Source organism: Megalobrama amblycephala, linkage group LG23 (genome assembly GCF_018812025.1).
Source record: "Megalobrama amblycephala isolate DHTTF-2021 linkage group LG23, ASM1881202v1, whole genome shotgun sequence".
Taxonomy (NCBI): Eukaryota; Metazoa; Chordata; class Actinopteri; order Cypriniformes; family Xenocyprididae; genus Megalobrama; species Megalobrama amblycephala.
In genome coordinates this window covers 8,182,657-8,196,191 of record NC_063066.1, presented here as the reverse complement: position 1 = coordinate 8,196,191, position 13,535 = coordinate 8,182,657, and the positions used below count along the sequence as shown (strand labels likewise).

At 37.5% G+C, this 13,535-nt stretch overlaps 1 protein-coding gene across 3 annotated transcripts in view; it reads left to right on the top strand.

Annotated features, from left to right (window-relative positions):
* The first annotated feature begins 6,305 nt into the window (after positions 1-6,305).
* Positions 6,306-13,535, top strand: part of fat1b (FAT atypical cadherin 1b) — a 45,144-nt gene continuing 37,914 nt past the window's right edge. For all 3 annotated transcript variants that reach the window (XM_048176662.1, XM_048176664.1, XM_048176663.1), the window contains exons 1-2: positions 6,306-6,423; positions 8,407-11,694. In XM_048176662.1, the coding sequence (XP_048032619.1) occupies positions 8,418-11,694 (3,277 nt within the window). In that variant the 5' untranslated portion in view covers positions 6,306-6,423; positions 8,407-8,417. The remainder of the gene's footprint in view (positions 6,424-8,406; positions 11,695-13,535) is intronic.

Here is a 13,535-nt window from a genome sequence, read left to right as displayed (position 1 = left end):
AATGCCAAGCGAGATATTTTATTTAACAGAAGTCGCCTACATCGAACGGCCAGTTTGGACTACATCCCTCTACTTCCTTCTTTAATAACGTCACTAAAACAGTTTTTTGACTAACCTCCACCCACAGGAATACACAAGAGTTGCATTTGTAGAGTGTGTTTGTGGCCATGTCGTCGAAACGCTGTTATTTTCATCCCGCAGTCCAATCACCGGGTCTGATTCCAGCTCAAATTGATAGGGTAAAATTAAAGACATGTTTACAATAACACTGAGCGCGTGCATCTCCACGTTATGGTAAGAGGCGTGACCTTTCCGGGCAAGGTTCGCTAAAGCTGCTGTCGAATCACAACACAGGAACCGCTGGCACAATCAGAACTCGTTACGTATTTCTGAAGGAGGGACTTCATAGAACAAGGAAGTCATCAGCCCGTTTTTATGACAGTGGAAACAGCAGTATACAGATAAGTAAATTATGTGAAAAATACTGTGTTTTTTTACACGCGAAACATGAACACATGTTATATTGCACACTATAAACACAATCAAAGCTTAAAAAAAACACGAAAAACGGGACCTTTAAATCTCGTGGTCCACGCCCATAGAGCTTGCGCCTTGCCTTGAACAGTGCCTTAACAAAGTTTACACAGCTAATATAACCCTCAAAATGGATCTTTACAAAGTGTTCGTCATGCATGCGTCGGATTATGTGAGTATTTTATACTGTTATATTGTTTACTTCTGATTTTGAATGAGTTTGATAGTGCTCCGTGGCTAACGGCTAATACTACTCTGTTGGAGAGATTTATAAAGAATGAAGTTGTGTTTATGAATTATACAGACTGCAAGTGTTTAAAAAATGAAAATAGCGACGGCTCTCTTGTCTCCGTGAATACAGTAATAACCGATGGTAACTTTAACCACATTTAACAGTACATTAGCAACATGCTAACGAAACATTTAGAAAGACAGTTTACAAATATCACTAAAAATATCATGTTATCATGGATCACGTCAGTTATTATTGCTCCATCTGCCATTTTTCACTATTGTTCTTGCTTGCTTACCTAGTCTGATGATTTGGTTGTGCACAGATCCAGACGTTAATACTGGCTGCCCTTGTCTAATGCCTTTTATAATGTTGGAAACGTGGGCTGGCATATGCAAATATTGGGGCGTACACCCCGACTGTTACGTAACAGTCGGTGTTATGTTGAGATTCGCCTGTTCTTCTGAGGTCTTTGAGATTTATATAAAAAGGAGGAAAACAATGGAGTTTGAGACTCACTGTATGTCATTTCCATGTACTGAACTCTTGTTATTTAACAATGGCAAGATAAATTTTCATTTCATTCATTTTTCATTCGAGGGCACCTTTAAAATATCACACACTAATATAGATAATGTCTAACTGAAATGTTTGAAATGATAAACTGCAAAATGCTATTTTACCAAACCCTTTAAAACATACATCGTAACAAATTTCTAAAATCCACAAGCCTGGAAAACCCTGAGAAGGCCCCGGCTGAATTGGAATCTCAACCTAGTCTGAGCCATGTCTGAGCAGAGCTATCAGAAAATCTACATCCATGCTAAGTCCATGACCCACGTCTAACAATTTCCAACAGTAGACAGGGGCAATGCGAAGGAGCATAACCTTACTTAATATTAGGGGACTGGAAGCTTGGGCTCACTCCTGTTTTTTCACCGCACTCTGTCGGATCTGTCTGTGGTTTCCTCCTATTTTGGCGCCTCCACTTGCCTTCTGCTCTTCTCTCCAGAAACTTGTTCCTGGTGAGGGCACAGACAATTTAGGAGGAGCCAGAACCCGGCAAACAGCACACACAACCTTATTTGTTTGAAAATAGGAATTTTTAAAGGATGTTCCAAGAATGTTGTTCTAAGAACATTTTCTCCCAACATTATGAGGACACTATGAAAAACCTTCTACAAACAATGTATAATTTAACATTTTTGTGCTAAACTTTTAAGAACATTATTAAAGACCAGATAACTTTGAGAGAACCTTGCCAGAGCGTTAGCCAAAGTTATATGAGACTATTCCCTGTTCGCTAGGCACCTTCTGATGGCTACTTCCAGCAGGATAACGTGCCATTTCACAAAGCTCAAATCATCTCAAACTGGTTTCTTGAACATGAAAATTAGTTCACTATCCTCAAATGGCCTCCACAGTCACCAGATCTCAATTCAATAAAGCAGCTTTGGGATGTGATGGAACGGGAGATTTGCATCATGGATGTATAGCTGACAAAACTGTAGCAACTGCGTGATGCTATCATGTCAATATAGACCAAAATGTTTCCAAAGGAATGTTTCCAGCAACTTGTTGAATCTATGCCATGAAGAATTAAGGCAGTTCTTAAAGGTGCCGTAGAACGTCTTTTTAAAAGATGTAATATAAGTCTAAGGTGTCCACTGAATGTGTCTGTGAAGTTTCAGCTCAAAATAAACCATAGATTTTTTTTTATTAACTTTTTATTACATTTTTATTAAACTGCCTATTTTGGGGCATCATTAAATATGAGCCGATTTAGGCTGCGGCCCCTTTAAATGCTCACGCTCCCCGTCCACGGAGCTTGCGCTTGCCTTAAACACCATAAACAAAGTTCACACAGCTAATATAACCCTCAAAATGGATCTTTACAAAGTGTTCGTCATGCAACATGTCTAATCGCGTAAGTATAGTATTTATTTGGATGTTTACATTTGATTCTGAATGAGTTTGATGGTGCTCCATGGCTAAAGCTAACATTACACACTGTTGGAGAGATTTATAAAGAATGAAGTTGTGTTTATGAATTATACAGACTGCAAGTGTTTAAAAAATGAAAATAACGACAGTCTTGTCTCCGTGAATACAGTAATAAACGATGGTAACTTTAACCACATTTAACAGTACATTAGCAACATGCTAACGAAACATTTAGAAAGACAATTTACAAATATCACTAAAAGTATCATGATATCATGGATCATGTCAGTTATTATTCGCTCCATCTGCCATTTTTCGCTGTTGTTCTTGCTTGCTTACCTAGTCTGATGATTCAGCTGTGCACAGATCCAGACGTTAATACTGGCTGCCCTTGTCTAATGCTTGAACATGGGCTGGCATATGCAAATATTGGGGGTCGTACATATTAATGATCCCTGACTGTTACATAACAGTCGGTGTTATGTTGAGATTCGCCTGTTCGTCGGAGGTCTTTTAAACAAATGAGATTTATGTAAGAAGGAGGAAACAACGGTGTTTGAGACTCACTGTATGTAATTTCCATGTACTGAACTCTTGTTATTTAACTATGCCAAGATAAATTCAATTTTTAATTCTAGGGCACCTTTCTTAAGGCAAAAGGGGGTCCAACCTCAGTACTAGTATATATACACTTTATACCCATTCTATAGCTTTAAAATGTTATTGTTTAAACATTAGGTTTCCAGGTTCTGTGACCAGAGCTAAGGGAGAGAAGTCAGAGCTGTTCATCTGTTCGTCTTGGACTGTCACACATAAGATGGCAACAGTGCTATTTTCACTGTCCAAGATTCACACTTTCACTGGCTAAACAGTAATGCATTCTGTATTGTATTCTTGGTGTAAAGTTTGAAAGATGGTGTAAGTATTGCAGTTTTTGGATTTAATAAATGGCTCACTGTGTTTTGTATGGACAGTTTATCTACAAATTATACACCTGTTTTTCAATTCTGTCATTTCTGCATAAAGATGATCTGCCTGCATGTACAAAGGATAAACAAAATGGTTTAAATTACCATTGCAGCAGCATATGAAAAATAGACTGAAGGATTTATTTTTTTTTTTACTCTGAATTAGATTTGGCAATACAGCTGTACTTCTTAATTGTCTTATGACTCTATGAGTTTCTTATGTTGCACAGACTGTTTTCTATGTTTATTACTGGTGTTCTTGTGCAACCATCCTTTTTCTTTGCATCGTTAGAGTAATCCTGCTAGAGAAATAAAGACAATGATGCAATATAGGTTCACTCTTGGCTCTGTGTTATGTGTTTATCTTTCCTTTTGTGTCTAACTGTACAGGGGCATATCATCGCTGGCATCATGAGAGGATATAGATTACACAGAGGCGCTCAATAGCACATATTGTCTCAAAACAGCAGAGTGCTTCTCTGTAGTCTCTCACCAGAGATGAATGCAAATAACATGTTAGATCGAGATGGAAACGCGAAAGTGTTTTGCTCACAGGCTTATTCAATATATATCCTCCCACTCATGAACGATCAATGCAACGCTTACAGCTTCCACACTGTGTGTATCATCTTGTTGCAAAGCAAGTGCCAATACAGTCAAAATTGAAACTATGCCAGCTACAGTGTTTGCATTCTGTTGATTTTCATTAAGGAGTAAATCTGGCAGTGATTTATTGAATGGATCTTAAAAACATAAACAATTTTGTGAATACAATGTCCGACAAATTTGAGCTGTTCTTACAGGCATGCACGTTTAAGCTTTATTACTGCTAGATTTATAAACAGATCTACCATGATACTATGCATTTGGCAAGCTACATTTAATGCACAATAACAGGACTTTATTGAGTAATATTCTGATGCATATCGAAGCATTTTCAGTATTATAAATAACTCTCAACACAGACTGATTCCCATAGGATGGATTTGATGGAAGAGATGATGTGCGAGTTATTAGGAAAGTGCAAACAGCTTTCCCCCCATTTTATTTCCTTTGAGAACCACTACACACACACACTTTGAATGCTCCTTAATGCCATTAAACTACAATCTATTTCCCAAAACAAACAAGAACTGTTCAATAAACACATTCACATGGCTTAATTTTACCAGCATTGATTTAAAGCACTGTATTTCAGCATATTTGTACGTAAAATAAATCAGATGTGTTTGTCATGTAAAAACTGTAACACTCCATCAAGCATAAAAGAGGAAATATGAAGGAAAAGTGAAATTGAGTGAGACAAAAAAGGTTTGCTAAAACTACAAGCGTCATAAACCCAAAAAGCAATGAGACAGGTGTAAGATAAGACTCCTCTGACAATCACAACCACAGAAGTTCAGAGGATAAACAGATACAATTTTTTATAAATATTAAACAGACAAACAAATCATCATCCCATCTTCAGTATTAGGATGAAAATACCATGCAGTCCAAAATGACTAACTAACACTAATAACTAATAACACAATCTTTTTGATGTTTTACTTACATATTATTCTAACACAGATTTCTGTAAATACAGATCACGAACAAACCCTTCTGTAGTAGACCATTCAACTTACTCTGACACTGATGACATCACGCACTGATCGAGACGGACTTGTCCTCGGAGGAGCAGTATGATCCAGCATCAGTGTGAGGCACTGAAACACCGACACCGCTCTCTGGCTCGTGTGGAGTTTAAACGGCGATTTATTTGGGAAATACCTGAGATATGTGTGGATTGATTCTTAATTTGCACGAATATTCTTTTGCAGCGATGGTAAGTAACAGCTAAAGCCATGCACTTTTATTATCAAATAATAATAAAGGTACATTTATTCACATTTGCTTCTTTCTTACTAGAAAAATAGGCTAGTGTAATATAACTTAATCTGCTCTCGCGATAAATATCTGTAGATGATCGAATCTTTATAGATTCGCATTTCCTACATCAACAATGACTTTGTAAGGAGAAACTTGAGAGTCTTTCAGTCGGAACTGTCAGTGTGCTTGCAGTTGAAATAATCAAAAACTTTATAAAGTCTTTTACACGATCAAATCAGCCACATTAACTTTTAAATAAAATGTAATCAATAACCTACCAGTTTAATACCAGTTTATCCAGATAATTATTTAATTCATTAAATAATTAGCTGATAGACTATTTTTTGTCAGCATTCACAAGGTGTTTATTCTGCGATGACCGGCATTATATTTCTTATTACACTACCAAACAAACAAATAAATACAAAAAAAATAAAAATAAAAAAAATATAATAATATATATATATATATATATATATATATATATATATATATATATATATATATATATATAGCCTATATATATATATTTATTTTATTATCTGACTCCTAGATTAGCTTTCTGTTAAGAAAATATATAGCCTACTCCCATAGACAACAATAGAAAAGCAGTACGCCTAAGGACGTCCTATAAGTAGCATATTTCTAGAAATAGTATGTAAACAATTACCTGAATGACGTACTGCACGCGCTGAGATTGTGAGGCGTGCGACCTGGATATTTTGCTATCCCATGAGTCCGCGTGAGCTGAGGAGCCGGTGAGAAGCTGGAAAATCAAAATAGCAGAGTTTGACGTAGTTAGGACGTCCAAGTTTAAGTGCTAGAGTTGGCATGAAAATGTTAGTAGTAAAATTGTACTTCGTCAATGGTTAAAAAGTAAGTTTTTCGTCGAAATCAGTAGCCTACATGCTTTGCAGTACTGTAGGCCTACGCGATTTCACAAACACGTGTTGGGGAGAGTGGGGGATGAGCCTTTTTTTTTTTTTTTACTCAGGATAAGGGAAAATGAGGCATAAGTAAAATGAAAGTATTTAAAGTAATTTCAGGATGTTTCCTATCATTTTAAACGATCAGAATACATCTATGACAAAGGGTTCTAAAAGGCAAGGCAAGGCAATTTTATATGTTTAGCACATTTCATACACAGTGGTAATTCAAAGTGCTTTACATAAAGAATAATAATAGAAATAGAACATAAGGAATAGAAATAACAGTAAAACAGAGAATTTTGCTATCTGGATGGATGAGCTAGGAAGTCTTAGGGAGTTTTTTGTTGTTGTTGTTGTTGTTGTTGTCCGTCAGAGTGGATCTAAACAGATCTATCCATCAGAGTAGATCTAAATGGATCTTCCTCACACGACAGGACTGCTACCTGTTAAGGCACTTCAAACTGATAAACAAAGTTTCAACCTCCCCTTTTGCCAAGACACCTCAAACTGTGCCATCCGGAGAAAAACTACCGTGTCAAGAACCTTTTGACTAAAACGTTTATTAAAAATATAGCTTCTTATGAAAAAAGTGTTCCTCTGGCTCAGTTTACCCCAGGTTAGGGGTAAGTTGATCCAAGTCAGTAGGTGGGTGTAACTGACCATCTGACCGATTCTGAGATAATGTACCTATTTTAAAAACTAATCAAATTTCCTTTTACAAATATTCTTTGTTAAAATATTTTACAAATATTTATTTTTTTAAAGCTAACTTAAACAACATAAAACCAACCAAATGAAGTTGAAATTTCAGTATGTTAAATTGTTTGCATTTCTGAAACAATATGTTGAACACCAAAGATGTAACTTTCCCATAAACAGACTAAACAGAGAGTTTGTTGAGTAAAATTAAATAAAAACTAAATAAGAATGAATAAATGTTACTGAAACTAATAAACATTTTAGTCAAAAGGTTCTTGACATGGTAGTTTTTCTGCAATGTCGAACATGTTAGGCCATTAGAGACTACAGGTGGAAAGATATAAATGATTAAACATCCTCTGGTTCGTATTAGAGAAGGGTTTGGTGTACTTGTACACTGTTCCTATCAAATAAACTCAAAAATAAAGATAAACTAAACCAGTTGCGTAATATTACATTGAAATTACACCAGTTTATACTTCAGATTTAACTTAAATTCAGTGCATTATGGTGGGGTAAGTTAAAACACTGGCTCAATTTACCCCACAGCATTTGGCTCACTTTGCCCCATAGCTGCCATTTTAGGAAAAGCTAGCTGGCTTACCAATTCAGAATAATATTTAGCTAAATAACTTGCATGGTTTTATACGTTGCTATATCACCAATATGCATCATAAATATTTTTATTCCTGGACAAATTTGCTTTGATGAAACAGCCATTATATCTGTTATGTTAAAATTTTACTTTGACATGCCAAAAACAGTTTTTAAAGTAAATAAGCCACTTCCTTTCCTCCCATGTGCTTCTCATTTTCACAGTCTGGCAGAAATGAGGGGTGGTTCTAAAATATATGGTCACATGACAATAAAATGGTACGGTTGCCAAGATACAGGGGGTGGGTCAACTTACCCGCTGGCTCATCTTACCCCACTCTCCCCCTACCACGACCTGAAGGTGGAAATTTTTAGAATTATACTAAAATGCCATTTACTTGCTGAAAATGTATAAACTATCAATCAGATGACAGAAGACGTAGAAAAGTGTGAACAACAGATTTTTCAGCAAAGTTTTGATTATGTTGATAATTCACATAGCAAAAATATGATACAGTATTCTTTATATTATAGGGTTAAATAATTTCACATGGGGGTTGAATTGATGCATTATTATGATATTTATTGTCATATTTACAGTACTTTCCTCCACCTGTTGCTTTGTTCTTTTTTTCAGTTGGCTCTGTAATGACCTGTGTCACAATGGGTAAATCCTGGACTAATCGTCTTGTAATGCTGTTTATGTGGAGTTGCTTAAGTGCCCAGCAAATGGAAGATGCATTGCCTTTTCAGTTTACTCATCCAATGTACAATGTAATGATATTTGAAAATTCAGCAGCAAAAACCTTTGTCGAATGCCCCATAAAAATGGGTATTTTTATGGCGAACCAGTCCTGGGACATTTGGTACATAATAGAATCCGGGGACCATGATAATTTATTCAAAGCTGAGAAGTATGTTTTGGGTAATTTCTGTTTCCTGCGCATAAGGACCAAAGGAGGGAATTCTGCCACTCTCAATAGGGAAGTGAAAGACCACTATATACTGTCTGTAAATGCTATTGAAAGACATACTGGTGCTGAGGCACAAACTCAAGTTAAAGTACAAGTCCTGGACACGAATGATCTCAGACCTCTTTTCTCACCGACTGCATATAGTTTTTTTGTACCTGAAAACTCACCCATCAGAACAAGCATAGGCAGAGTTTCTGCCACAGACGCTGACACAGGCACCAATGGAGAGTACTATTTCAGCTTCAAAGAGAGGACTGACATGTTCTCCATTCATCCTACTAGTGGGGTTATAACTCTGACAGGCAAGCTGGATTACTCTGAGGTGGCTCTTTATGAGATTGATGTGTTGGCTGTGGACAGAGGTCTTAAACTCTATGGGAGTGGCGGCAGCAGTAGCACAGCAAAGCTAAAGGTGCACATACTGCAGTCCAATGAACATGCACCTGTTATCACAGCTGTCCCCTTAACTCCATGGAACGCAACCAAGGATCCCACTTATGCGTATGTGACTGTAGAGGACGGTGATGAAGGGCAGAACGGCGAGATTGCCTCTTTGAGCATCGTAGCTGGAGATCCGCTCCAGCAGTTCAAGACATTCAGAACAAACCCTCGGAGTAAAGAATACATGATCAAGGCCATCAAAGAAGTGGAATGGGAGGGTTATAGTTTTGGGTACAATCTAACATTACAGGCCAAAGATAAGGGAAATCCTCCAAAGTTTTCCTCAGCCATAGTTGTGAGGGTGAGATCGCCCGGCGAATACACAGAGACTCCTACATTTGAGAAGAGCATCTATAGAGTAACTCTCAGTGAGTTTGCTCCACCTCACACTCCTGTTATTATGGTCAAAACTGTACAGAAACATTCTAAGATTAAATACATGTTAGAATTTAAAATGCAACAACATGAAAATCCGTTTGTTATTAATCCAAACACAGGCCTTATTACCACCACGGCACCTATAAAAGCAGAAAGTGTCAGTCATTATGAATTTGATGTTGTTACCAGTGACAGGCAAGCAGTGACCAAGGTTGTGGTCAGTATAAGTGACGTGAACAACAATGCCCCAACCTTTCAAAAGTCTAATTTTGAAGCCAGTATCGCTGAACATGTGCCTATAGGGACCAGCGTCTTAACAGTCAGCGCTGCTGATAAAGATGATGGGGAAAATGGCTATGTCACCTACAGTATTGTCAATGTGAACAAACAGCCGTTTGTAGTGGATTATTTCACCGGTGTCATAAGCACCGCAGAGGATCTGGATTATGAGATAATGCCAAGTAAATTCTCCCTAAGGATTCGGGCCTCAGACTGGGGCTCCCCTTTCCGCCGCGAGGCAGAGGCTGTTGTTTCAATCACTCTCACTAACCTCAATGATAATAAGCCTCAATTTGAGAATATCGATTGCGATGTTACCGTGCCAAGATCTCTAGGAGTTGGTGAGCAAATAATAGTGGTGTCTGCCATTGATGCTGATGATCTCGGCATAGTGCAATACAGAATTGACTCTGGTAATAACATGAATCTTTTTGAACTGGATTCCAGCTCTGGGGTGCTGACACTTAAAAAGTCGCTGAGGGATGGCGATGCGGCGAAAAAATCTTTCCACCACCTGCAAATAACTGCCAGCGATGGAGAAATATCAAGTACTCCTATGTTCTTAAATCTAACAGTTGTTAGTGCTTTTAAACACGTCCACTCCAAATGTGCACAGACTGGCGTTCTGAGAACTGTAGCGGGGCTGCTGCTTTTTGACTCTAAACTACACAGTCAGAAAGAAGCAGAGGATGAATTCGCAGACATCCATTCAGTTAACCGCCACGCTCCACGGTTTATAGAGTCCACTCCAACTGTAATAGAAGTTAAAGAGGACCTTCCTGTGGGGACAAGCGTAGCACTCCTCAGAGCTACCGATTCTGACTCTGGCTTCAATGGGAAATTGCTTTTTGTGATCGCAGAGGGAGATTTTGATAGCTGCTTCACGATAGAATCTGACACAGGGTGGCTTAAAGTTTTCCAGCCACTTGATAGAGAAACAACAGACAGCTACACTCTCAACATCACCGTTTATGACCTTGGCTTACCGCAGAAATCCTCATCTCACATTTTAGATGTTAAAATTTTGGATGCCAATGACAACAGTCCTAAGTTCCTTCAGCGTGAGTATTCGGTGGATATAAGTGAGGACACTACTATGGCAACAGAAATCATACAGCTTGAAGCAAAGGATAAAGATTTAGGGGTAAACGGAATGGTTAGGTACTCGTTTCTTACTGAAACAGACAAATTTGTCATACACGAAGAAACAGGGATTGTAACTGTTATTGGTCTGTTAGACAGAGAGGCCATTCCTTCGTTTGTTTTGAGGGTGGCTGCTTTTGATGCAGCAGTTGATGAGCCTAAAATGGTATCAACAGCACTGTTACATATTAATTTGAAGGATGTGAATGACAATGCCCCTACATTTATTCCCCAACAATACCATATCAGAGTGAGAGAAGACATTCCAGTGGGCACCTTGGTGCTCTGGCTTGAAACTCACGATCCTGACCTTGGCTTGTCTGGACAGGTGAGATACAGTCTAACAGATGGGGAAGATGGAAGCTTTCAGCTGGATAAAATGACTGGAGCTTTGTACGTCTCTCAGACTCTTGATTTTGAAACAAAACAAGTATATAATCTGACAGCAAAGGCCAAAGACAGAGGCAAGCCGAACCCTTTATCCTCAACCTGCTTCATTCAAGTAGAGATTGTGGATGTTAATGAGAACATGTACCGCCCCTCTTTCCCATTTTTTGTGGACTGGGGTGCTGTGAGTGAAGACGCCCCAGTTGGCACCTCTGTTATGAAAGTTACAGCTCATGATGAGGACAGCGGCAGGGATGGAGAAGTTCGCTACTCCTTACGAGGTGGTTCAGGCCTCGGGGTGTTTACCATTGATGAACAGAGCGGTAAGTTAATTTGTATTATTTTTTAAGGAAAAAACTTCTGTTCTGTGCCAAAATTAGTCTAGTTCTTTGGGTTTATTTATTCAAAACAAATAAGTCATCAGTTAGTATTAAGGAATCCACAAACTAAATCTAAAAACAAGACAAACAAACAAAGAACTATTTTGAATGAGCATATCATGGAGGCTTGTAAATTAATTTTCATGGTCATCTTTCTTTCTTTCTTTCTTTCTTTCTTTCTTTCTTTCTTTCTTTCTTTCTTTCTTTATAAAGCATTTTCACACAACTAATGGTTGATCCAAAGTGCTGTACAATACAGGTAGAATAAAACAAATAAGAGACAACAAAACATCGAAACACAGCATAACAATACAGTTTACATGGCTAGATAAAACCTATTGACAGAAGATGATTTTTAAGCTGGTATTTAAATACAGGCAAAGAGGGCGCAGCTCTAATAGAAGCTGGTAAATTGTTCCAAAGAGTAGGATCAGCAGCAACGAAGGCTCGATCACCTCTGCAATATAACCTAGATCTAGGAACAGAGAGGAGACCAAGATTACTGGATCTTAGGGACCTGTTTGGTTTATAAGTAGAGATTGCCTCGGAGAGATATGATGGGGCTTGATTGTGCAATCTGCATGAAAAACAAAGTGCATTTATTATTATGAGTGCATTTGTTATTGAACACTTATTGCTATTTTTCTATAATTCTAGTACTGACTGATTAGAGATTGCCCCACAAAGTATTTGGACACTTAAACATATATTTATTTGCATTGTGTTAGAAGTGTCATTTATATAGAAAAATATAGCAAATATAGCTTTTCAAGCAAAACATTTAATATTATATTTTAAAACAATAGATATATTGTTCAAAATGATGGTTATGGTTAATTATATCTGTGCTTACTCATGCAAGGACACTTGTATGTGTGAACTTGAAGGGAACTGAATTTATACACTCTTAAAATATAAAGGTTCTTCATTTGCATCAATGGTTCCATGAGGAACTTTTAACATCCATGGAACCTTTTCATTGCACGAAAATTTCTATATAGTGGGAAAAGGTTCTTTACATTATTAAAGTGTTCTTCATGCTGAGAAAAAAAGGTTCTTTTAAGGCCTGTTCACTGAAAGGCTTTATGGGAACCCAAAATGATTCATCACATCACTGCAAAACCCCCCATTTGAAACCACTTAAACGTCCACTAAAAATCACCTTCATACCAGTTAAAAGTAATTTGTTAAATGGCTCATTGAAGTGAAGTTAGTTGTAAGAAAAACTTTAGTGGTGTTATTTGTTAGCAGATTTGTTTTGCTCCAATGCAATAAAATCCATTCATTTTAAGTGTGACTGAAGTGTACTCTTCGGGTCCACTCTATGCATCTTTAACAAACAAGGATTGAATTTTGTTATTTGTACCATAGTGCTATCTAAAGACACATGAGAGAGACGAAATGAAAAAGAGAGAGAATAAGAGTGCGAAACAAAGAGCGATGTGGGCACTTTCACCCTCAGGAAAGAGCTTATCACATTTTACTAGAGTTGTAGAATCCACACTGCTACCTTTAGAACAAAGCCCACAGCGTGAAAGCAGACACTGCCGAGAGACAGTCAAACAAAAAGAGCTATACCTCATCTCCCCTTACCCTCTTATTCACTCAATATTTTATTTACAGTGTCTGCCCTTTACACATTTAATCTTTTATGCAAATGTCCGTGTTATGAATTTTCAGTTCCCTGCTAGATAATAGATCCATTTTTTCACTTCTGCTGTATGTTGATTACATTTTCCATTTTAAAAGAACATTATTAGCACTGTGTAAGTCGTTTCTACTTT